The 26,579-nt window shown below is 46.8% G+C and overlaps 2 protein-coding genes across 8 annotated transcripts in view; both read right to left on the bottom strand.

The window, feature by feature from the left end:
• Positions 1-22: 22 nt before the first annotated feature.
• On the bottom strand, positions 23-4,003 carry LOC101608658 (spermatogenesis-associated protein 31-like). Its single transcript, XM_045161282.1, has 2 exons — positions 1,636-4,003; positions 23-1,284 (listed from the first exon to the last, which is right to left on the bottom strand). Exons 1-2 carry the CDS (start codon positions 3,881-3,883, stop codon positions 23-25), a joined length of 3,510 nt encoding a protein of 1,169 aa, XP_045017217.1. The 5' UTR covers positions 3,884-4,003.
• A 19,100-nt stretch (positions 4,004-23,103) lies between these two features.
• Positions 23,104-26,579, bottom strand: part of Ptpdc1 (protein tyrosine phosphatase domain containing 1) — a 60,678-nt gene continuing 57,202 nt past the window's right edge. For 6 of the 7 annotated variants that reach the window (XM_045129992.1, XM_045129994.1, XM_045129991.1 and 3 more), the window contains 2 exons: positions 26,162-26,272; positions 23,104-23,459 (listed from right to left, as the gene is read on the bottom strand). In XM_045129992.1, coding sequence (XP_044985927.1) covers positions 23,340-23,459; positions 26,162-26,272 — 231 coding nt within the window. In that variant the 3' untranslated portion in view covers positions 23,104-23,339. Of the gene's footprint in view, positions 23,460-23,910; positions 23,969-26,161; positions 26,273-26,579 lie in introns of all 7 variants that reach the window. The other variant, XM_045129996.1, reaches the window with a different exon arrangement.

Consider the following 26,579-nt stretch of genomic DNA (forward strand, 5'->3'; position numbering starts at 1 on the left):
ATGCAAAATCATTTCTCAGGGACTAGACATTTTCTTTCAAGTACGTTTTCCCACTCGTAAAAAATGTGGAATTTTCTAAAAGATTATATAAGACACTTGTCTGATTCACACAGTGCCTTGGACAGCGTTGATGGTGATTTGAGGCCCCTGGCACAATGGTCCCTTGCTTAGAGGGACTCACTAGGGGAGCCTCGTTGGTGAGCTTGAGGTGGGGATGCTGTGAGCTCTGCTGCTCTTTGGTGAACCGCACACTTTTCAAGGACCCTTGGCCCCCAACATGCCTTTCCTGGACTGGATACCTCTGGGAGCAGGGTGCGGCTAGGTGGCTGGGCAATCTCTTTCGTTCTGAGGAGGAGGGAGGGCTTTGGCAGAGGGGGTGAGGACAGACTGGGGGTGGAGGAGGCTCTTTGGGCTGATTGGTCTTGGGCGTACACAGTTTACTTTGCTGAATCATTTTCTTCTCTAGGATCTGGCCCACTGTCGCCATGAGCTTCTGAGCTTCAGCAACGTTGCTGTCTACTTGTGGCTTCTTCACTTGTCTCTGGCTCTTTACGGTGGTTGATGGAGGCTTGCCTTTCTTTGGGGGCTCTACCTGGGCTTTGATTGATTTCTTGGGTAAAATCCAGTGAAGAAAGCGGTGCATCATTCTTTGGAAAGGACTTTTTGCAGGAGCCTGTTGGGTGTTGGGAAGAGGCCAATGGGATTTTTTCTGAACAGTGTTTTCTTGTCCCTTGGCCTGGGTGAACTTGGACGTCTTCTGTACTTTGGCCCTTTCTTCACGCAGGTCTGCATTCAGTTTCTCATCACCCTGGTACATAGGGGCCAGTGCCTTGCTTGGGCCCTTCTGTGAGTCCTGCTGCTTTGGGACACTGGGTTTCTGCTGGGTTAGCTCGTCGCTGCCCCACACGATCACAGGCTCCCGTATGCGCTGTGAGGTCCCTCCATGAGCAGCAAGGAGCAGGGCCCTAGAACAGTGTGGGAGGAGTTCCTCAGGGCCATAGCGTTGAGGCTTCGCTGCCAGCTTCATCTCCACTTGGGGTTCCAATTCTCTACCAGCTTGTGCTGGAACGCTGGGGGCTCGGGGAACAAATTTACTAACAGCCCCTCCTTGAAGGCTTGGTGCTCGGTGTTCAAATTCCCTGCCAACTTCCGCTGGAAGGCTGGGAGTTCCGCGATCAAACTGACTCTCACCATCTGCATGATGGCAACATGATCGACATTTAAACTGACTCACACCTTCTGCATGAAGGCTAGGCTTTTGACGTTCAAATTGATTAACCACTCCTGCATGAAGGCTAGGTGCTCGCCGTTCACATGGACTCACAACTTCTCCATGAAGACGAGGCCTTGGATGTTCACATTGACTAACCACCCCCGCGTGAAGATCCTGTGCTCCATGTCCTAACTGCCTCGTAGCTCCTGCTTCAAGGTTAGGCGATCGGCATTCACATTGACTCACAACTTCTCCATGAAGATGAGGCCTTGAATGTTCACATTGACTAACCACCCCCACGTGAAGATCCTGTGCTCCGTGTCCTAACTGCCTCGTAGCTCCTGCTTCAAGGTTAGGCGATCGGCATTCACATTGACTCATAACTTCTCCATGAAGACAAGGCCTTGGATGTTCACATTGACTAACCACCCCCCCGTGAAGATCCTGTCCTCCATGTCCTAACTGCCTCGCAGCTCCTGCTTCAAGGCTAGGTGATTGGCATTCACACTGACTCACAACTTCTCCATGAAGATGAGGCCTTGGATGTTCACATTGACTAACCACCCCCCCGTGAAGATCCTGTGCTCCATGTCCTAACTGCCTCGTAGCTCCTGCTTCAAGGCTAGGTGATCGGCATTCACACTGACTCACAACTTCTCCATGAAGATGAGGCCTTGGATGTTCACATTGACTAACCACCCCCACGTGAAGGTCCTGTGTTCTGTGTCCTAACTGCCTCGTAGCTCCTGCTTCAAGGCTAGGTGATCGGCATTCACATTGACTCAGAACTTCTCCATGAAGATGAGGCTTTGGATGTTCACACTGATGAACCACCCCTGCATGAACATCTGGTGCTCCGTGTCCTAACTGCCTTGCAGCTCCTACTTCAAGACTAAGTGATCGGCATTCACATTCACTAACAACTCCTGTTTCGGCTGGTTCCCTTGGATATGGGGAAACAGACCTTGCAGGCAGGAGAGAGACTTCTGGTTTCTCTTGCCCTGTCTCTAGGACGGTCCTGGATTGACTGGCTTGGCCCATTTGGTTATATTTGACAGTTGCTAAAGGGCACCTGCTTTCATGTTGGGATGGAGCGGTATTTAAAAGTCCACGTTCGTCAGCAGATGGGCTCCCCATCAGAGCTCTCTTGATCTCCGGACAAGATGGAGAAGGGACAAGAACAAGGCTCCCTAATGAGGAAGAGGAGGGTGATTCATCCAAGACTACCTCTGTGAGGTATGCCTGAGATGGTTTCCCTAGGAACGGGACAAGTTCAGCTGCTGGGTGGGCCCCAGACACACGGGGGGACGAAGTAGGGGGTGCACACAGTGGAAGGGCCAGGAGATGAGCCTTTCTCCATTTAAGGAGCTTCACGGGCTTAATCACCTTGAGAGGGAGACCCCAGCAGTGCTTCAGCCAGAACTTTACAATATGTGCCTCTAGGACCTCTCGAGTGTGTGTATCCAGAAAGGGCAGAAGCTGGGAGGTCCTCACGGACTTGTCTGAACTCTTTGAAGATGCTAAATAGCCGGTGTCCGTGTGGGGCTCAGACACAGAAACGCCACAGTTCACAGCAAGCCACGACCGACGCAAAGTCAAGGGGAACAGACCGCGTTTGATCTGAGCTGACTTTGTGCCCACGTGGGTCTTCAGGATGCTTTCTTCATTCCTGTCTGTGTTTCCCAGGGAGCCACTTTTTGAGTCTGTCTTCAAGCATTTGACTAGATTGTTTTCTGATTCTGCAGAGGTTGCCCCCTGAGAATTCACTGGGTATCTTTCCAGCCCCCTGGATACATCTCCTTTGGGGACCTTTCCTAGAATCTGAGCCAAATTCTTCCCTGACTCCTTCCTTAGCTGGAACCTCACTTTGGGGATCACCTGTGCGTGTTCAGTGGACGACCCAGAGGATCGCGACGGCCCAGGTTTGAGGTGGGCCTGGCTTGCTTTTGTCAGTTTGTCCTGGTGTTGCATCACTTCCAAAGACTCTTGGATCCTGCGGGGAAGTTCCCACCGGTGTTGGATGAGCCAGGTCTGCAGGTGGTGTTCTAGTTGCTCTCGGGCCTCAGGGCTGACGGGAAAGTTCTCAGGAAGGATAGACGACACCACCCAGTGTTGGCATGGGCCGGGAGTACATACATTATGGACCTCTTGAGGTCTTTGGCCCATCAAGGGTAAAAATGACCCACTCTTCAGTTTTTTCCACATAGAGGACTTTTTCAGGTATTGAGTTTCAGTGGGGATGGAAGGGTTGGGCATATTGTGGGGCTGCAAGCAAGTTGGCTCACAATCGCTAATGACCCGTAGAGATGCAGGTGATTTGACTTGGGTAGAGAATGGCAGATGAGGCTGCATCTGGACCTGGCCCACAGTTGCACACTGGAATTTGGATAGGGACAGCATTAAAGGTGGAGATGGGGACTCCAGGTATGACAGGGAAGAGACCATGGAGTGCACAGGAGACATTTTAGCTTGCACTGGAACTGGGCAAACATGAGTGACTCCATTAAATAAGAAGAAGGGAGACTCTAGCACAGAAGAGCTCTGAGGGATCCATGCAGCAGCCCCCAAGGACTCGCTATGCAGAGAAGGGAGGCCCCAGAAAAGTTGGCTAGATTTCTGCTGGAAATTCTCCCTTGGGGTCTTGGTATAAGAGACTTTCTGTGTGTCCATCAGTTCTTCTGGTTTTTCCTTCCTGTCCCATAAAGGCTGCAGGGTGGTGGAGTCCTTCTCAGCACTTGGTGACTTAACTCTGTTTCCTAAAGAACTGAACTGGTATCCTGGGCTCACTTGTTCTAGAAATGATCCATCTTTTTCTTTTTCCTTCAGCTTTCTGGGGCAGTGTCCACAAGCTGGAAATTATAAGACAAGGTTATAGTGGTAAAGACAGGTAGTGGGATTTTTACAGGAGCTAAATGTATGTAATTGAAAAGACTAAAAGACTAGGAGCATAGACTAGAGTTGCCTCATATTTAAGCTCACATGACCACTGATTGACAGGTAGTTTCAAGGCATATGGATGGACAGCACTCTGTCATCTGCAGATTGCTCCCATTTCTGTCATCCTCCATGGTCCTCACAAATGTCCTTCAGGAGAAAGCTTGGCACCATCTCAAAAAGGCATTAGCTTTTCTCAAGGTGAACATGTGTCAACAGCTGGACCTAGAACCTGCATGCCTGGCAGGGCTGCTGCTACCACCCCCAGCGCCCCCTACTGGATGGCAGCTGCTTCGGGGTCCTTGGCAGTTTCCCCTCTGAGCAAAGAACCTGAGAATTATCCAGGTTCCATTCCCTTCCCAGGCACCTCGTTTTTGTGCTCAGCAACTGGCATCCTGGGTTTGGGGCTGTCGTCCCTCGGGGGTGGACAATCTCGTGTTTATTCTGGACCTCCACTGTGAGGAGCAGAGCCTTACCTCTGCAAGTTAGATCTTTCTTCCTGCTTCTGCTCAGCCGGCGTACCTGCACCTGACATAGAGATGCAGTTAATGTTATGTGCCTTTTTTTCTTAATTTTTTACTCAGTCTTTTCAGGCAATTCCGACAGACTGGTGTTTTCATATGAGAGAGAGAATTGGGACTCTAGCCGCTATAATCAAACTCCAGATGTGTGTGCGCCACCTTTTGTGCACGTGACCTTATGCGCTTGCATAACCTTGTGTGTCTGGCTTATGTGGGATCTGGAGAATTGAACATTGTTCTTTGGCTTTGCAGACAAGCACCTTTGCCGCTAAGCCATCTCTCCTGCCCTTACTCATTTTTTTATATGTATGTTAGTATTTTTTGTGTTTCATTTATAAGAAATACATAAATGGGCAGGGAGATGGCTCTGTTAAGTCCTTTCTTTGCAAGCATGAAGACCTATATTTGATCCCTAGGTCCTTTGTGAAAGCTGGTCATGGTAGCCTGTACTTGTAATTCCCATGCTGGGGAAGTGGTAACAGGCGGATCTTGAGCACCACAGGCCAGCTCATCTGTCCTACTTGGCCAGATCCAGGGCAATGAGGTATGCTATGCTGTCCCAAAAGAAAGGTGGGTGGCACCTGAAGGGAAAGACATTCAGGGTTGTCCTATGGTCTTCATATGTGTGCATCCACTCCCACATGATAATCATAATAACTAAGAATACTACATGCATAAAGGAATTTTCTGCAGTAATATCTACTGGAAGTCTCTGTCAGTGTTCCTCTGCTCAGAAAACACAGGCTGAGCTCTACAGGTCTTCTCAGCATCCAGGTGCTATTCTGCTCCCAATGTCAAAGGTGACTCTAGTCTCTGATCAGACCTCAGATCAGCCCAAATGATGACAAGCCATATGCCTGAGAGGGGACATGATGCCCAGTGCTCTGAGCCTATCCTTGCCCAGGGGCTCCCCTCCTCTCCTGAAATCCAGTCCTTGCCCGCTGACTGTGGTGCTTCCATTTTGCCCTGGCACCTCCAACACCATGGCATTCAGAGGGCTTCTGGTACATGTCCTGCTGCTTTCTCTAGCTCAGCCTGGCCCTGCCAGCTCCCGGGAGAGTATGGTTCTGATCTTCCCCCACATTTCCCCTCAGATGTTCTCTACTTGGTTTGGAGCTGTGACAATTGCAATAAGAGAACCAGTCTCTCCTGGACCTGAGCTCAGAGTTTACCTTTCTGCTGGTTTTCTTTATCGGTGGTGGAGGTGAGGGTGGGCGACTCTGAAGGAAGGCAAGAAAGAGGAGGAAGAGGACCACTCCACACGCAAAGGCAAGGATCAGGTCCATTGCCCAAGTAGTGGAGCTGGGGCTCAGCCATGGGGCAGGGGCATTAACGCTTTTCAAGGGAAGAGTTTCTCCATCTGAACCACGCAGTTGCTCTCAGGCCACTGAGCTCTGGAAGTTCTCCTGGGAGTTGGCAGGAAGGCCAAGGCTTGCATCACAGAGCTCCAGCGTCTATATCACAAAGGGCCTCTGAGAGCGGGGGAGGGGTGGTGGGAAGAAGAGATGGCACCACAGCCTCTCCCTGCCTCCACCCAACAGGCCTCCATCCCTCCTCAGCCTTCGGGAGGGCTTTCACCTCTACCTGCTCGACCCATCAGAGAACCACGTTCCCTCGTTTCTACTTGTTTCCCCCTCAGAACCTGTATAGCACCTGCTTCCTCTTTTCCATTGCCAATCTTTACTCGAGGCCTGCCAATTGTGTGTGTGTGTGTGTGTGTGTATTCACGTGGGTTTGTGTGCAGGTCAGAAGACAACCTCACATTCCACCTTATTTGAAGCAGCGTCTCTTCGCTGCTCTCTGCTGCGTCTACAAGACCATTTTGTGCGGAAGATTCCATGAGTCCCTATGTCCCACCCCCTTCTTGCTCGTGCATCTGTGTTCACGTGTGTTCTCAGATCCGCACTCAGGTTCTCATGCTTCTGCAGCAAACTCGTTACTTGCTCAGTCCTCTCCTCAGTCCAGATCTGCCAGTAGTGTGGTCCTGAGGGATGGGACATTGGGAGCCTGTCGCAGAACAGAATGCCCCGTGACTGCTCTTGCTCATTCCCTCTGTGGACCTGCCAGGAGACCCTAGCCCTGCATGGGCCTTGTCCATCCCTGACTCTGCAGGAACCAACACCCTTGGCGCTGTCCGGGGTGCTGGATTCTGACCACAAACCACAAAGTGCAGGGCAGAACCCAGCCAGCAGGTGGAAAAGCAGAAGCTGAGTGTGCCTGCGACTTGGGTTTGCTGCTTACCATCATTTCTCAGGAAATCACTCTGCTTTGTGTCCATTTAAAAATTACTAACGTGGCCCTAAAGGGAGGAAAATGAAGGATACAGACACAGCAATGATCAGCAGTGGCAGAATCCAGCCTGGGCACCAGGAGAGTGACCAGCTGAGAAGAGAGAAGTTATCGTGGAGGGAGGAGAATGACATGACAGGCTTTCTGGACTCTGTGTGTGTGTGTGTGTGTGTGTGTGTGTGAGAGAGAGAGAGAGAGAGAGAGAGAGAGAGAGAGAGAGAGAGAGATCAGGCTGCCCTTGACCTTGAGAAGTCCTCTTCTTTCAGTCTTCTGAGTGCTGGGATGTATTTTTCTTTAATCTTTCTCACCAGGGGGCATCTAGTGGTGGATTTGAGAAAGGTGGGTGGAACTGGCTAAAACTGGCTAAACTGGCTGGCTAAAACTCTGATTCTCAGAGTCTGAAGATTCATGGGACCAGGCGTGACAGGGCAGGATCCTGTGGCATGCATTACTAGCTAGGCCTGTTCATAAACAGGGATCTGTGCTCTCCAGCGTATGCCTCAGTTTACCAGGAAGGTTTGATTCACACAGAGCGACTGGAATGGTTAATATCCATAGCTGTCAACCTCACAGGATTTAGAATCACCATGAAATCAGATCAGGGAATGTATGTGAGGTTTTTTTTTTAGATCAGGTTAGTTCACATGGGAACCCATCCTAACTGTGGGAGGCACCATCCCCTGGCTGGGGTCACAGACTGCATTCAAAGGACAGAGCGAACTGAGCAGCAGTTCTCACTGCTCTCTTTCCTGGTGCTGATGAAACGTGACCAGCTCTTCCTGAGCTCTCTGCCACACCTTTGCTACTGGGAGTGACTGAACTTGGAACTGTGAGCCCAAACAAACCCTTCCTTCCTTAAGCTGCTTTTGCCAGGTATTTTTGTCACAGGACTGGGTAAGGTAGCTGATACAGAGACTCAGGTCTGCAGGGTGAGACCCGGGCCTCAGCTTACCCCAAATCCCGCCGCACTCACACCCAGCCTGGCTCTGCAGGACGGGAGTCTAGACCTCAGCTTCCTCTGATATCACAGATCTATTGGTTTCTGCACTCTGGGGAGAACAAATTGCACACACTGGCAACGCCTTCCCAAGAAGGCACTGGCAGGAATGGCTGCCAGAAATGGACTTACATAGTCTCCAGGAATCGCCCCCATCCAAATTCCACGCCTCCTTTAGAGCACCTCCGGGCATGGGCGTGGCTATGACCAGGCAGGCTCCTGGCCACTCTATGCCTTCTGCCCCCTCTGCAGCTCCGAGCCCCAGCACTGGGGCGCTCTGCTTCCTTCTCCCAGGCCCCTCCCATAGTCCCAGGGATTGAGCCAGGATGTTCCACTGCTAGGAAAGCACTCTACCTCTGAGCCTTGCCCCTGGAACATCTCTGAGGGTCCTAGGCAGGCACTCCACTTAGCACACTCCAGCCCCTCACTGGAGATTCTAGGAGGAGCTCTACCTATGGTACATGCCTGCGGCCCCTCATTACTGGATTTTAAGCAGATGTCCCATCACCAAACCATGCCCCAAGTTCCATACCGGAGGATTGGAGGCATGTAGCCTACCACTGACCTATCCCCACAGTCCTCTTTTTATTTTGAGAGAGGGTCTCACTCTGTCAGCCCAACCTGACCTTGAACTCACGCTGTATTGCACACTGGCCTTGAACTTCTGCTGCTCTTGCCTCAGCCTCCTAAGTAATTAGGATTATTCTCACTCCTACCAGTGGAAGGCTTGCTCTCTGGGCCCCCATTACCTGTCATCTGTCAGCTGGATGTGGGAGTCTAGAAAGGCAGGTGTACCTGCAGTTCATGCTTCCTCAAATGTCACACTCTCCACTCAGCTGTGTGACTTCTCAGATCTCAGGTACGTCCTGGTCACAGGTGAAATGCTTGTTGTACCCTATCCTCAGGAACATCAGAGGCCCACAAAGATCCAGGTGTAGCTGAGGTCCACAAGGGCCTGAAACATGGGTAGGAAACTCTTCACCTTACCACAGAAGAAACCCAGATGCCCCTGGGCTGTTTATCAGTGAACCACAGCAGGGATCCCAAAGGACCTATGATTGTAAGTTCACCTGCCTGAAGGCCTGGGGCCTGTAGACATCAGGGACATGCTGAGTGCCTATATTGTGTTGAATGTTGGAATCTCAGTAATAAATCCACTTCTCTACACTTGCCTCTGGCTAAACAGAAAGTTTAGCATACCGCCCACTGTGTCTATGTGGGTCTAAATAGTTTTCAAACACTTTGGTGTTTTAATATCACTATATGTAGAAACCTCTAAATGGAAGCCATGGAGCATTTTGCAATAATACACATTTTTAAACTAACTGAATGTTGTCATCGCAAGTGCTATTTTAGACCATCTGCTAAGCAGGTAATTTTGGAATTAACATTTTTTTTTATCTTACAGGATACCAGGTAGGTACTTTCAAGGCACACAGAAATCCTACAGTTGGCACTGATCTTCTTCAGCCCATGGGTGCTGGTTGGTCACAGAGGCTGAGCACAGGCACAACCCAGCCATAGAACGGATGTCACGAGGCCACATCCCTTACCCGCCCAAGAGGTGGGGCAATCTGCATGTGGCAGTGACAGGAATTTCTCTGTGTTAAGACACAGCCCAAGTTTCTCCCATCTCTTGATCCTGTATAGCTACGCAAAGGAAAATGGAAGCCTACAGCTCACGGTATCTTCCTACAGGGCCTCAGGTTCCTAAGGCCTCCTTTAGGGTCAGGTTGTGAGGCACTGGCTGCACTGGGGCACGCACCAATGCATCTGCTGCCTGGGTGCGTGGGAGGAGGTGCAGCTGCAAGGAGGAGCAGAAGCTGTGTCCCTCCTCCTCACCTTGTGCCTGAATGCAACTTTTGGGTGTTCTGATGTCCCCAGACAGACCCTCGCCCCAGGATACTTTGGACCATGGCAGGAGCCTCCTGACACTCGTTTCCCATGATCCCTCAGCTTCAGCAAGGTCCCTTTAGCACTCCCAGCAGACCCCAAGAGCTGCTCAGACATGCAGTCCAGGAAGTTCCCCTTCCCGTCCTACATGCAGACAGCACCACCAAATCTCAAGTGTCTCACTTTCCCCCGTAGAAAGTAGGTCTTGCAGAAGACCCGTCTCTATAGACATTCCATCATGGGATTCCCGGGACCATAAATCCTGTTTCTCTACAACCAATTGTGATCAGAGCACAGAAAGCCATGACTCAGTTTCGGACACATTTCCCATATGTTGCAGGTCAGATAAACAGCCTGTCCTCAAAATCTGTCTCATTCAAGGTGTCAGAGCAGAGTCAAAGGATACAGGCAACATGTAAACATTCTCCATCCAAACCACTTGTGCTTCTCCACCCATGTGAGCGCTGTGTGCACGCCGGGGCAGACACACTGTGGGCAGGAGCACATACAAAGAGCAGGACGAATGTTCTCACTGACGGGCATGCGGTGCACTGAGGCTAAGTGCTGGGGAAGGAGCCCGTTAAAGACAAAAGAGGAGCAAGCTCGGTGGAGAAAGCACATGCCACACAAGCGCGAACACCTAGGTTTGAATTTCAAGAACCCACGGAAAAGCTGGACACTGTAACCCCAGCATCTGTGGTTCCCGAGTGCACCCAGGGCAAGAAGGTAAGCAGACAGGAGGATCACCTGGAAACTCACAGGCTACCCAGCCTGGAAAATGAAGGGTGGTAAGTTGTGAGAGACCCAGCTTCTGGTGGAACTGGGATGGGGTTCCCATGAAATCTTCAGAGAATGGAGCCAAGTGAAGAAGGAGGCCAAGGGAGGGGGGAAAGACAACTAGGCTTGGGGCTTCTGGGGTATATTCCAATAGAGGACACAAAACCCAAAGCTTGCAGCTGAGATTCAATCATGACACATAGTGACTCAGAAGGGAAAACTGGCTAACACTCAAGGATTGCTAGAGAGATGGGAGTCCCAGGGGATTGAGGGTCAGAAGGGCCAGGGACCCACCTGTAACACACACCTCTGTGGGAATGGCCAGACCCATGATATGACCAGGCCCACTGGCAAGGAGGAAACAGAGAGGAGCTGGGAACCACATTGTGGCACAAACCCAGATGGGGTCACCCATGCCAGAATTGCTCTGCGATTTCTCATAAAGCCAAAAAGTGCACCATGACCCAGAAACCCCACAGGCAATCTCCACAAAGGAAAACAACAGAGACAACATATGCAGTAGCTTTGTTACTTCCACCCAAAGAAAAGAATGAACTGTGTGGTACATGCCATAGTAGATACTAACAGCTTAGATGGCCCTGCACTGGAGAAAGGGTGAATGAATGTGGTATGTCTTTATAGTGACTCATTGTAGCAATGGGAGTGAAGCACCATTCATACAATCACATAATGAACTCTGACTTGGCTTTAAAAAATTTTTATTTTATTTACTTTTTAGGGAGAGAGGTGGAGAGAAACAGAGAATTGGCGCAACAGGGTCTCAGCCATTGAAATTCAACTCCAGACGCTTGCGCCACCTAGTGGGCATGTGAGACCTTTGCGCTTGCCTCACCTTTGTGCATCTGGTTAACATGGGATCTGGATTTGAACATGGGTCCTTAGGCTTTGTAGGCAAGTGCCTTAGCCACTGAGTCATCTCTCCAGCCCTGACCTGGTTTTTGACAAGTGAAAGTTTCCAGTCCCCCCCCCCCACCGCCAAGAACTCCCTATGTCATGATGCCATTTGCCCGGGTGTTGGGGTCACAGGGTGGGCTGATTCTCAAGGGGCATGTTGACTGAAGGCAGTGGTATGCCATGACTTGGAGGCCCTCATTACTGAGAGGGGAAAACCCACAGACGTGTGCATGATGAAGAGCAGAGGCTTCCATGTGTGAGTGGGGAAACCCCACAGAGAATGGACAAGGCCCGCCATGAAAGATGAGTGGCGTGAGAAGAGAGAGAGTCTTTTCCTGGCGAGTAACAAACCTGCACATGGGAGGGGGACAGCCTAGGCTGCCTGGAACATGGCGAAGGGACTGGAAATTATAAAGCGCATCACACAAACACTGTGCTCTAGCTACACGTTAGCAGTCCTGAGAAGCCCATTGCATTCAGACAGGAAACAGCCTGTGGTAGTGAGAGCCAGGCTTCTCCGTATCAAAGACAGAATGTGCTCAACGAGAGAATGGATGGGTGAGGATGGGTCAGCAGTACCAGGATGTGCCCTAGGCTTTACCTGTATGTGCAAGCAGAAAGGACAGACACAAGCATAGGAGAGTCTGAGCATGGGTTAGCGCACCCTCAAACTTTTGCTGTCTCTGTCCATTTAGGAGCCAGGAAGCAATGACTGCAGCTGGGGCCATGAGACCCCAAAGCTCAGTTACAAATACATCACTGCTCTCCAGCCAAAGGAACCACATGTTTGAAAGGGAAAAAAGAGGGTTGAAGAGATGGCTGGGAAGTTAAGGTACTTGCTGGCAAAGCCTAACCACTGGGGTTTGATTCCCCAGGATCCACATAAAGACAGATGCACAAAGTGGTGCATGTGTCTGGAACTCATATGTAGTGGCTGAAGGCCCTGGTATGCCTCTTTATTCTCTCTCTTGCTCACTCTCTCTTGCTCTCCTCTCTGCTTGCAAATAAAGAAACAAAAAGTTTTTTTTTTTTTTGTAAAAGAGAATAAGAAAAATATTAAGTATAGAATATGTGCAGCTGGGTGTGGTGGCACACGCCTTTAATCCCAGCACTTGGGAGGCAGGGGTAGAAGGATCGCCACGAGTTTGTATGTAGTCTCAGGGTGGCCTTGAACTCATGGTGATCCTCCTACCTCTGCCTCCCATGTGCTGGGATTAAAGACGTGTGCCACCATGCCCGGCACGATTTTATTTTTTTTATTTGAGAGTGGCAGAGAGACAGACAGAGTGGGAGAGAGAGGGAGGGGGCGAGAGAAAGGTGTGGTGGTGCACATCTTTAGTCCCAGCACTTGGGAGGCTGAGATAGGAGGACGGCTCTGAGTTCAAGGTCAGCTTGAGACTACAGAGTGAATTTCAGGTCAGCCTGGACTATGCGAAAAAACCAAAAATAAAATAAAATTTAAAAGTTCACTAACCTTATAGTGTAGAGACACAGAAGATGTTAAAACTTTGCCAGTGAGAAGACACCAGTGCTCACTTGAGCTTATGACGCACTGAGACAGTCACAGGATCACGTTTCGGGCTTCCACCCATAAAAAAGCATGCCAACCTAACTGGGAGCCAGAGCAGACATTCCCATCAAGGGGCAGTCTACCAAATACATGGGCACTGATCTTGAAGTGTCTAAGGAAAGACAAGGAAAGATGGGGAAACTGCTACAGGGTACGAGAGGTTGACCAACATCATCTGAACACGGTGAGGGATCCTGACCAAGTTTCAGAACCAACACAGGGCACGAAGGGAGGACGTGGTGCACACGCTGCGTCGTGTTAGGACTGTAGTGCTGCGTCATTCACACATCCACTGGAGAGCTGGTGAAGGGTGTCCAGGAACTCTCCAATGCCCTCCCCCCTTCTGTCAGACCAATGCTACTTCAAAAAAGAAAAGTCTTAGAACATGCAAGACACGTGCAAAACAGACAGCAGAGACACATACTCTCTGTCTTCTGACAGGTCTCATGTGCCCCAGGCTGGCCTCGAGTTCCATGTTGCCGAGGTTGACCATCTTCCTGCTCGCACCTCTTCAGGGCGCTGGGATTACAGCTACGTGTCGCCACGCCTAGCTTCTGCAGCGCTGGGATCAGACCCAGTGTTCTCTGCATGCCAGGCGAGCACCCTGCCAATGGAACTACCCTCTGGATCTTTGGGCACTGCAAACACAACCGGATGTGCATGATGAGTATGTATTCTACCACTGAGATACACTCCCCTCTTCCATTTATTTACCTTTCTGAGTAGGTTTTGCTATGTTGTCCAGGCTGGCTTTGAACCCCCACTCAATCTTCCTGCCTCTGCCTTCCAATCCTGCCCATCATCAGTAACCTGTAAACGCAGCGACAACACAGGCACCGACGGGAACTGTTACTGTCAGCACGTAACGCTACTTTCCAATGCTTCTGTCACTTTATTGCACGTGAATGCGTGTGGGATGCACGCTTGCTTGTGTGTGTACGGATGCATGTGGGAGCTGGAACACATAGGGACCAGAGGGAGATGTTGAGTGTCTTCCTCAATCACTTCCACTTTATTTTTTCTGAGACAGCATCTCCAACGGAACCAGGAGCTCACAGCTTCAGCTAACCTGGCTGACCATGGAGCCCCAGGGACCCTCCTGCTTCCCCTTCCAGTGCTGAGACGACAGGAACGTGCCACAATGGGTGCTGGGTCCTGATGCTTGTGTGGCCATTTACAGACAGGGCCATCTCCTCAGCCCCGATTTTGTTATTTTAGAAATGTGATTTTAGAGACTGGAGAGATCGCTCACTGGTTAAATGTGCTAGCTTGCCAAGCCGTATGGCCTGGGTTCAATTCCCCAGTGCCCACATGGAGCCTGATGCACAAAGTGGTGCATGCAGCTGGAGTTCTCTGGCACTCAGTGACTCTGCTTTGGGGACCTGGTTACACATCCTCTTTCCTTACCTGGCTCCCCAGCAGACTGGGATGTTTGTCCCTGTGTCTTACCTTTACACATGATGTATCTCATGCATGCCTTCTACCTTCTGGCGAATGGTGGATGTCCAGGAAGCACAAAAGCATGACCTTGTCCTGGTCAAGCAAAGTGAGAGAAGGTCATCCTGGGTGTGGGTCCTTGAGGAGCACTGGGTTCAGTGAATCTTGTTTCAGCCGTGATGGAGAATGATGCAAGAAAACACCTGACATCAACCTCTGGACTCCACATGTGCACACATACACGTTTAATATTATTTAATATCCTAAGGATTCATCTCCATATCTTAGAGATAATTACTAAACCATTTTTATTGCCACTCTATTCACAATGGCTAGGAAATGGAACCAGCCTAGATGTCCCACAACTGATGAGTGGATAATGAAGATGCGGCACATTTATACAATGGAATGGTGAAGAAAAATGTGGGAAAGAAAAATGAGATTATGAAACTTGCAGGAAAATGGATGGATCTGGGATGGATAATAAAATGGAATATACCAGACCCAGAAAGCCAAATGTCACATGTTCTCTCTCATATGTGCATCCCAGCTACAAATGATTGGACTTCTGTATGAGTTGGAATAAAACTCAGTAGCAGAGGCCTGTAAGCTAGAAAAGGGATATAAAGGGAATAAAAAGGGAGGGAAGAGGGACTTAAGAGGATGGTATTGTGTATATGTAAGTAGAAGCACAGATTACCGGGGGTGGAAAGGCCTAGGTGAGGTCAGGGGAAGAGATTGAGTAAAGGAAAGGTGGGGGAAGGCTAATCAAAATCAAAGAGGGTGTGAATATGTCATATGGAAACCTACTTTTTCGGACAATGGCACACCCAGAAGTCATAGATTGTTACTAGAAAATTTTCAGTGTCAGGGTTGGGATTCCTTCCAGTGAACTGTTGGTCAAGGAGTTCCCTGAGACCACCAAACATTACAGACCATTGCCATGGCTCTTGGCTTCCCACCAGGAATAGATAGCAAAACCCTATTGCTGAAGACTCCACATACCTGTGATGCAAGGCCACTGAGAATTCCTGCTGGAGCTGAGCTGAAAACCTCCTTCATGTAGATCAGCTGACAGAAAGCTGGAAAAAGCTATATTGCATGCACTTCAACGGGACAGAGAGAAATCACCAGTGAAGAAACTCAACAGTGGACACTGCAAGCTTTAAATGTGGCCAGCTAGGCCAAATGAGCCAACAGGTGCAATATTGGCATGTCTGTTATGGGGGAAACCAAACACTCTCTAATTGGACTGGAGGCCCACTCCAGAGGAGGGAATACATGCCTGATACTGAAAACCTATGACAGAGGAAGTCATGAGCCTTAGGGGTGTAACATCCTGTGGCTGCCCAGCAAGCACTTCTCTTGATGTTCATACCAATGTATTAATACTATTCTCACTTTTGGCTAGAGAAGCTTCTTTTCAGATGGTGGTGACCTTAGGATGACTCAGAAGGCACCACGGTGCTGAGAAGAAGTGACAGAGGAGTGCTCAACACTGAAACATCTCTATCAAACCTTCCAACACTCAGGGTCCATTGCAGAAGAGGTGGTGGAAAGGATGTAAGAGCCAGAAGAAGGGTAGGGCTCCTTAAAATACATTCTTCCAGACAAACAATGGCCTGGATGTCCATGACCTCGCAGTGCCTGACACTACCTACACAAGACCATCATAACAGGAGGAAAAGATGAACTCATCAAAATAAAAGAGAAACTGTTTGAGAAGGGGAGGGGATATGATGGAGAGTGGAGTTGCATTGGGAAAGTGGGGGGAGGGAATTACTTAATTATGGAAGCTGTCAATAAAAAAATTAAAAAAAGAAAAAATATTTTTTTTTTATTTATTTGAAGGGGAGAGAGCATACACTTAGATACGCCAGGGCCTCTTGCTGTTGTGAACACAATGAACTCCAGATACATTGCATACATCTCTGTGTATGTGACTTTATGTGTGTATTGGGAAACTGAACCTAGGCCAGAAGGCTTTTCAAGTAAGTGCTTTTACCACCGAACAGTCTACCCAGCCCAAATTCCATTCTTTGAGTCATGTTGCAATTGAGTTTTCAGACAATAAACTTCCACTGTTCACCTGAAACTTTTGGTGGGCCAGTTTGGCTTTCTTCAGGTAGGAGGAAATCTTGCTGGTATGACTAACCCAGACCGTAATAGGGGGGATGGGGGACAGGTTATTGCCATCATTGGAAGAAAAGAGGGCTCTGTTTTGGAACTGAGGGGCTTCTGAGTTGTTTCTGAATTTTCCTATACCCCAACTCAATAAAGTCAAGCCTGCTGCAGATAGTAAATCTTTAATCACTGCTGAAAGATACTTAAAAGCATAGGGAGCTACAGATCAATCTTTCTCATGATGACCGATATAAAAATCTCCCAAGCAGTTTTATCTCAGGGAGTGAAGCACACATCAACATGTGAAAGGAAGCTAAGCTTGGTATTGCACTCACTTCCTCACCGATGGAGCAAACATCCAGAGCTTATGGGAGGAAGGGGCTTACAGATCCAGGGGAAACTCCATCAGTGGTGGAAGAAGCAGTTCACTTCCATAGATCATGCAGAGAGAAACAACTGCAGCAAGCAAACACCCACACCAGCAACCACAGACTGCCAGAGCTCCTAAACTGCTCTCTCCACACCTACTAGGGCTGAACTCAGATCAACCCCTAAAAACACCTTAGGGCTGGACTCTAAGACTTACCCCCAGTGAAATGCTCCCCAATAGCAGGGATCTGCCTGCTAGGGGCTAAAGTTGCAAGCTCAATTTTTAATTATATTTTATTTAATTTTGCAAGCAGATACATACAAATGGGAGAGGAGAGTGGGTGCACCAGGGCCTTTAGCCACTGAAAATGAACTCCAGACACATGCATCACCTTGTGCATCTAGCCTATGTGGATACTGGGGAATCGGTCCTGGGTCCTTAGGCTTCACAGGCAAGTGCTTTAGCTGCTAAGCTGTCTCTCCAACCCCTCAATTTTAATAAGCCACCTGAGTCTAGGGGGTCATACATTCAAACTACTGCATTCCACCTTGGCTTCCACAGACTCATGAGCATCTCACAATATAAATTGTTACTACTGCAGTTACCTTTGCATTGCTGGACAAACACTTGGCCAGGAGTGGCTTACAGACTTGATGGGAAACTCCATGATGGCAGGGGCTCCAATGATGTGGGAGCAGAGGGTGGACATCACCACCTGGCCAACACCAGGTGAACAGCAGCAGCAGGAGAGTGTGCCAATCACTGGCAAGAAGAAGCTTGTTACAGTACCTGTAACACCCCTCCCCCTCAATACACCTCCTCAAGGAGACTCCAATTCCTAAACTGCCACCAGCTAGGCACTTAGCATTGAGAACACATGATTTTATGGGGGACACCTAGTTCAAACTACCATACTGGGCATGGTGGCATGTGCCCATGTCTCAGCACTCTGACAGTGAGGCAGATGGAGCAGGGTTTGAGACCAGCTGGGCTTATAGTGAAACTATCTAAACACAAAAGCAAAACAAAAGGCAATATAGTACATAATTAGAATAAAAAGAGAACATGTCATCAAAATGCTCAAAAAAATACCTTAAGAAAATATAACGTTTGTGGCTTGAGTAGAAAATGACCGCCAAAAGCTGCTGAGCTTGTTGAAGGTTTATTGCCAGCCAGTGGGATTTTAATGGAAATGCTTCCAGTTTTCCTCTACATAGTATAATGTATAATGAATTATTTCTCATAAAACTGGGAAGCTGGGTGACAATATGGCTATGCAAACCTGCACATTTCGAGTTACAGAAATAAATGAAACCAGCTCTTCGCCACCAGAAGCAATTCTTCTCAAAGGAAACCAGTGAACTCTCTGAAGCAGGACAAACCAACTGCAGTGAATATTTATGCACTTCCTCTAAGTGTGCCATGTTAGACCACCATATTAAAATTATGAAAAATTGGCACTCTCAGTTGTCAGCATGGAATCTCATGCTCAAAAATACTTTGAGGTCAATGAGGGTGCTCTAGGTTTGGAAGGTCCACCTGGTCAAGAGTCCCACAGGCAGGCAGTATGAGCAGAGGAGAAACAATGGTCAGTCTCTGTGGTGGTTTGATTCAGGTGTCCCCCATCAACTTAGTTGTTCTGAATGCTAGGTCCCCAGCTGATGGAGATTTGGAAATTAATGCCTTCTGAAGGTAGTTTTGGGGTGGGTTTATGGGTGTTATAGCCATTTTCCCCATGCCAGTGTTTGGCATACTCTCCTGTTCCTGCTGTCCACCTTATGTAGGCCAGGGGGTGATGTCCACTGTCTGCTCATGCCATCATTTTCCCTGCCATCATGGAGCTTCCCCCTCAAGGCTGTAAGCCAAAATGAACCTCTTTTATCCCCCCGCAAGCTGTTCTTGATTGGGTGATTTCTACCAGCAATGCAAACCTGACTGCAACAGTAAAGTGGTACTAGAAGTGGGGTTGCTACCAGATATTTCACTGTGTGGACTTGGCTTTATAGAGCTTACTTTCAAGAGGAATGTGGAAAGATTTGAAACCTTGGCCTAAGAGATGCCCTGAAGTGCTTTAAGTACAGCTTGATGGACTATTCTGGTTAGAGTTGAAAGATCTGAATGCAGTAATAACTATGGATTGTGAGGTTTGGCTTATTAGGGCGAGAAAGAGCATTGCTTGGCAGTTTGTGTGAGGCTTGCTCTTATGTCTGTGTCCTGAGAAGTTGTGCAGGGTTGCTTTGCATAGAAATGAGCTGGCATGAGCAGAGGGATATGGCACAGAAAAAAATGAAATCTTTGGCTCTAAACTGCTGCCCATTCACCTACAAACTGTTTGAGAGATTACAGCCTTTGAGATTGGGCCAGCTGACCTGCACTGGGACAACAGGAAGAATGTAGACTCTTTTGAAGGGGCATGAGTGCTCAAGGAGTGCCCTCTTCTTCAAAGTCTGCTTTATTCCCCCCTGGATTAACAAAGTGGCACCCTACCTGGTATTGTGGGGTATGAGAAATGCAGGAAAGAGAGGGTCATTGAGTTTGCAACACAGTCTTGTGTTTTGGAAATGGCCATGGGCAGTGTGAAGCAAGTTTGCTGGATGCCTGCATGGAGACCTCATGGAGCCATGAGGATGAACTGTGGCTTGCAGTAGAGACCCAATGGAGATGCCAGGAGCATGAGATGGCTGCTAGAGAAAGCTGCCAGCCCTGGATGAAGTTTTCCAGGACTGTGAGTAGCCTAGCTGGAGGTGTGGAATTGGAATACCAGAGACTTGTTGCTGGTTAGAATTATCGAACTTGGAGATTTGTCACTGGCTAGAGTTGCTGGACTTGAAGCTACAGAGTTTGATGTTTGCTCTGGTTGTGTTAAGTCTTATGTTGGTTGAGTATTTCTTTACTATGCCCAATGCCATCTTTTGCAGTGTGAATGTTTATTCTGTGCAATTATGGGTTTTGGGGGGACTTTTTGGTATTATGGCTCAGTTAAAAGATCTTGGACTATGAGGATGTATGAACATCATTGGGATTGATAAAAACTATGGGGACTTTTAAAGATGGACTGAATGCATTATATTTTACATCATGTATGGATATCAGTTTATGGGGGCCAGGAGCGGGATGTAGTGGTTTGATTCAGGTGTCTCCATAAACCTAGTTGTTCTGAATGCTAGGTTCCCAGCTGATGGAGATTGGGAATTAACGCCTTCTGGAGGTAGTGTATTGTTGGGGGCGGGCTTATGGGTGTTATAGCCAGCTCCCCCTTGCCAGTGTTTGGCACTCTCCTGTTCTTGTTGTCCACCTTATGTGGGCCAGGGGGTGATATCCACCCTCTGCTCATGCCATCATTTTCCCTGCCATCATGGAGCTTCCCCCTCAAGCCTGTAAGTCAAAATAAACCTCTTTTTGTTCCCCACAAGCTGCTTTTGGTTGGGTGATTTCTATCAGCAATGCAGGCTTGACTCCAACAGCCTCCTTGACTTGGTATTGTTTATCATATGAACATCTTCTTCAGTATGTCAAGAGAACTGAGATAATACATATAGTTGTTCATAGCAATATGGTTATGCTCTTAATCTTTTTTGGTTAAGCCTTATTTTGTAACCTTAAAATTTCTAGTAGCCCTCATTCTTGAAAATATAGGAAGATGGAATTCATCCAAGTGAATATTTCCTTTTAGAACCCACTCTCTCCCCTTGACCATTCTATACCAAGTGTAGATGGAGATGGGGCTGACTAGACCTTGGCTAGAAGATTACTCAGCCTCCAACTCGGTCTGCACATCATATAATCTAAGAGCAAGGCCTTACCAGCATCATTAGGACATCAAAATAAATAAGTACAGGACTAGTCACAGAATGTTCTTTCAACTTTTATTCAAATAAACATGAGACTGTACATAACCTAATTGCATCTTTTTGGTCTGATGGGCCTTCTAGAAGTGCAGTGCTATGATCACAATCTGAATGTTCTGTAACTTGAAACAAATATTCCAGATTCATGAGCAAATGGATGGCTTTGGGGAAAGGAGGGAGAGAAAGAGGAGGGAAACATTTCATGGTGTCACTTGCCTATTAGAGGTTGACAGAGATGAAAACAAACATTCTTTTTAAGATCCTTATTTTTGGAGCTGAGGAGATGGCTCAGTGTTTAAAGGTTTGTTTGCAAAGCCTGCTGGCCAGGCTTCAATTCTCCTATATTCATGTAAAGCCAGATGCAAAAAGGAGTTCGTTTGCAGTGGCAAGATATCCTAGTGTACTCATTCTCTCCCTTCCCCCTCCCTCAATCAAATAATAATTAATAAACTATTGTTTAAAAATAATTAAAATGTACTTCAGGCAACAAGATGTGATTATTTCCTTCTTTCAGGCTAGGCACTTTAAGAACACTTATTTCTGGGGCTGGAGAGATGGCTCCGTGGTTAAGAATGCTTCCTGTGCAAGCATGAGTGACTGAGGGGCCTAAGACTGGCTGAGTTTGATTCCCCATTATCCATGCAAACAACTGGTGACACTCACATGGCCACATGTCACATGTGTGTAATTCCAGTTCTATGTGGAGCAGAGACCAGAGAATTACTGGGGAGTACCCAAAAATGACAAGCTCCAGAACTGGTGAGAGTCTGTGTCTCAAGGAAAATAGGTAGATGAGTTATGGAGTGGACATGTGATGTTCTCTGGCCTCTGCAGACAGGCACGTGGGTGCTACATAGGCACATACACAAATACCAGCCCCATACCACACTACATACTATATACACGCCTACCCCCATCCTCAGGGGAGAAAAGCTCACAAGATCTTTCACTAATGGGCAAACCACTCTACTATCATCCATGGTATTTAATTCCCCAAGAAAAATGCAGACCATATGGATGACAAGTATATTTAGCCTTTGTCATAAGAGCTAGTGAGAGAAACAATGACTAAATTTTTTTTTTTTTTTTGACATGCTTCAGCACAAGTTAGACTTGCAGGAGTTGAGAAATTCATTTGTTCTAAATCAGTCTTGTTTCTCCTAACATTGTGTTAAAAATTAAGGAGTAGCTTCTTTTGTCTGGATTGGTTTGGTTATGCATGGGCTTCATGGAGGAAGATAATATCTTCTTTGTGGTCTTGGCCTCAGCTACTCTTGTATATTAGTTGAATTTAAATACAGGTTATGGCTTCAATTGCTGATGAATAGTTTGACCTTCAGGAATTAAGTTTGAATAGTCACCTACTCCTATTTTGGGCAAGTTAGGATGAATTCAAACCGAGGTCAAATTCATTCATCTAAAAAGTATAATCCTCATAGGAAAAAATCAGCCAGTGACAAAGGCCTGAGGCAAGTGGGCTCATGAAATGGCAGCTTTGAGAATGTGGGGTCTAGGCTGGGTAGCAATGCTAACAAAACCCCATCCAAACACAGTGGTCCACTGCCCTGATTTGTTCTATGTCTGAAATGCTACTGTCGACTGGGTAGATGCCTGTAGAGAGTCTAGCTGGCCCAGCAGCCACCCCAGCACCACTGACTGTTCTTCCTGCAAAATCCTTGCACATCCCCTTCTATCATGACATGATGTGGCTCAGCAGTTGTTGAGGGAGTGTGAATAAGGCTTCTGAATCAAACGGCCTCCCTCTCTTGTAAGAGCCAAGGCTGCAGTGGCTATTGGGGAGCCTGCCAAACAGCAAGTCTGCTTTCTACAAGTAAGAAAACCTCAATCACTCCACAGTCAGTCCAACTAAAACTAAATTACTGAAAAAAATACACCTGGAAACTCTGTCATATCTATAAAAAAAAGACAAAGAACTTCAAAGTCTTAAAAAGTCATTTCAAAATGAATTAATAGCTTTCTTAGTAATAAATGTAAAACAGTTTAAGACATGTGGTGACTTTCTTAGGTCATATGTCCAGGGACACAGTGACATTTTACTACTAAAAGGATCTATTTGGTAAAAACTCTAAGGAGAGTTCTGTCAACAAAAAGCTGTTTTTGGAAAGAAGTGTTATCTTTCCCACAATGTCAAAAAGAATAAGGACATAAACATTATATACATAAGATGTTAATAATATTAATTCAATCAAATAAATAAAGTGGCACCAACTTTATGGCAATTTTTCAAAACTAAGACACAGTTTAAGGATATTGAAAAATAAATAATTTCTCCAAAAAGGAATGCTTTTTCTCAGCATAAGCCAGCAGCATTCAAAATAAAGTGCTATGAGAAAAACAAGCTCCACAAACCAGCTTATTCACATATGGACAGAAACGTTATCTGGATCTTTAGTTCTGAAATATTCATCCAAGAAAAAAAAAAAAAAAACTTCATGAGAGGCTGGCCTTAGGGCTGTCTTTTGCCATTTTTCTTTTTTCCTCCAATGTGTGCTTAAATATTTTCTTCAAAGTGCTGTAAACTGTTGGTCCATTTTCAGAATCAAAATTGACCTGGTGGCAAAGAAAAATTCTATTCAGGACATTGTGGTTAAATTTTCAACTCATCTCTATTTGCAGAGAAAAGAAGGAATTGAAAAAAATAAAACTAAACTAAGACATAAACAAAACTACATGTAAGTTAAACATATAATAAATTTCATATATTTTGAAGTCTGTATTAAAACTGTCAATCATATCAATACCAAACATATGAGTGAAAACTCAAAAATTAAACCTAGTGTTGACATTTAGTGTAATCACATGCAATTTGTCACGAAAAAAGTCAAAGTAAGTATGAAGTGTTTTTAATTCAGAGACTGACCATTAATACTTGAAAGGAAGTCTCTGATATTTTGTTTGTTTTACAAAGCATATCAGCTTTAAGTGTGGTGTTAAAAGGCCCTAAGATGCCTTTCTGGACCAGAGTAGTAAGACCTGAGCACAGACTTCGGTTTCCACTTGCCTGCTATGTATCCCCATCTCGTAACTATTATCTCTTTGGGTCTCAGTTTCCTCCTCATCTGCAAAATATAAAGCCCAGTACACACTGCTTTGGGATTTTTCTGAGTCCACAAGAAATCTGTACCTGCGAGCCTGTAATGTTTTAGATATATAAAAACCTCAGTGGAAGTAAGATTCTTCTTGTTTGGAAAGGTACCATGTTCCCATACTTGGAGTCTTCAGAGTGAACTAAAGCATGAACTCTGTCCTCTTCCTAGAATAATGTGTGGCTACTGAGGAAGGATCAGGACTTTGGGGTGTCCTAATCCATGGATTGCTCCTTGTTTGATGAATTCTGACTAGAAAGGTTGCACCCTTCATCAGTGCTGCAAAGCATCTGAGATATTACTATTTGCCGATGCCATGCATACTGACAGAGCTCAGGAGGCTCTTGGTAAGACACAGCTTTATTCCTCTTGGAGGTGTGTGCTTTATATCCTTGTGGGCTCTCTTAGCCCTTGTACTTCCATGGGGGCGGGGAGGGGGCTCAAAGGTCCAGATGGAAGCTGCATAGCAGAGGAAGGAACCAGAGCTCCAAACTCAGAAAGTGTCCCCCACCCTTCTCATGCTAGGGATGGAAGTTAGGGGCCCTTACATATGGCAAGCAAGTGCGCTACCTCAGCCCTAAAATCTCCAATGTCTCACAAGGGGGTTACAAACTAAATTTGCCAACCTCTGCTCTGGAGGGAAGCGCCTATCCCACAGGCAAGGCAGAAAAGTGCTTTTTGTGCCCTGTAGGCAGAGCTGTCAGTGCCTTAATCACCAGACTGTCCATGGACACAGGCCCACAAGCAGCAGCCTTTTAATGTTTTTGTAGATGAAGTCTGAACAAATGACACCTCTAACTTCTCACTGGTATCCCTTAAAAAGCCAAAACATACTGTAAAGAACTTCAAATACTTTAAGAAGACCAATATTAAGGAATTTTCTCCAAACTTAATTTTATCTTAATTGCTACAGTATCTATCCTATCTATAAAAAATTCGTATCAGCATTAATTGCAATTTCAATTATTTACTTTTTTTTTTTGTTTTTCGGGGTAGGGTCTCAGTCTAGCTCAGGCTGACCTGGAATTCACTATGTAGTCTTAGAGTGTCCTCAAACTCATGGAGATCCTCCTACCACTGCCTCCTGAGTGCTGGGATTAAAGGCATGTGTCATCACACCCAGCTTATTTACTTTTTTAAACACCAAACCACAACCTTCTTGCATGGGTAGGTAGCCTCTCAGTCCAGGGAAATGTAAAAACACAGGCAATGACCATGTGATTTGGATCTGAGACTGTGGACTCTGAAAACTGCAGTAAGAGAGTAGAGGGACACTGTATGCTTAGTGCCATCAGCTCAGAGAAAGAATAAGAAGCCAGCAGTAAGGACAGCACTTTGGAAAGAGTAGAAAGGGAGGAGATTAGACAAATATAAAAAAGGAACATGTTTAATGTGTAAATGGGTAACATAATAACCAATGATTTCCAACGTTTACCAGAGGTGCTTACTCCAAAGCTGGGTGGTTCAGTGACATTTTCAAATCATATGTGACAGATAAACGAATTAGGTGAAAGGGAGGGGGCAACATTTTCTCTTGACATGAACCTGGTTTGTGCAGCCAGGAAAAAAAAAATGCCAAAGATGTAAAGAAAGGACCTTTTTTAAAAAAAACATGTTTAAAATTTGTCAGCCAGAATATAGTACCAAACCGGACCTAGAATCACCTGGAAGGCAATCCTCCAGGCACGCCAGTGAGGGCTGACCTAGATGAAGTTAGACTGACTGGGTTAATGAAGGTGGGAAGACCCACCTCACCTGTGGAAAGCACCACTCCACAGGCCGGTCCCCTGGGGAGAGCTGGCGGCACACAAGCTCCTCACTTTCTCCTTCCTGACCGCAGCGGCTCCATGCTCCTGCCACCATGAGCCCCTCCCCGTGGCGTAGCGCCCTTACTTCCTCCTCAGCTGGTTTTGTCAGTTACTTTGACACAGCAACTAGAAAGGTAACTAATATACCACATCATCCTTCAAAACACAGGTAAATTTTTCTTGGTATCACTGTTTGGAAACTCCAATTATTTATAAGATATGCTATACACATCTTCATTAAGGCAAAATACAGCTAAAAGTTTAATTTCAGAGCAGAAGGTGCCCTATGGTTCCTGATTTATTTATACTACTGGTGCAGATCCATGTTGTGGAGGATGGAGGGAAGAATGTGACTCACCTTAGTGAAAGCTTTAATAGCATGCACAAGGCAAGCCTCCTCCACTTCCACAGGCAGCGTCTGCAGGTTCACTATGCAATGCAACACGCAAAGGATAGTCTGGTGTTGTCCCTGGTTTTTTTGTTAGAAATCAAAAAATTTTTAAATATCTCAAGAAATCAACTCAAATAAATGTAGAGCCAACAAATGGTTGTGACATAGTACTCAATCTCAAAGGCTGTGATATCTACCAAAAGCTCTAAGTGCTAACTTACTGTTATGTGCTAATGCACTGTGAAAACAACTTGGGATAGTTAAGATTAGTTGGGTTTTACACAAAGGATCAATCAGTGAGTCTGAAGATCAGTGCATTTTAGACCAGATATTTCTTCTGCAGTGCACTGAACAGATGTTTTTCCCTTCTCACTCTAATTTAATC

This window comes from Jaculus jaculus, chromosome 11, assembly GCF_020740685.1.
Source record: "Jaculus jaculus isolate mJacJac1 chromosome 11, mJacJac1.mat.Y.cur, whole genome shotgun sequence".
NCBI lineage: Eukaryota > Metazoa > Chordata > Mammalia > Rodentia > Dipodidae > Jaculus > Jaculus jaculus.

What these genes read in the sequence shown, in the direction of transcription:
- LOC101608658 (XM_045161282.1), bottom strand. Translation starts at nt 3,883, where the DNA reads ATGGACACACAGAAAGTCTCTTATACCAAGACCCCAAGGGAGAATTTC. An exon ending in TCTTCACGGGGGGGTGGTTA is followed by an intron (nt 1,285 to 1,635) that starts GTCAATGTGAAC and finishes GCCTTCATGCAG; the next exon opens with GAGTGGTTAATCAATTTGAA.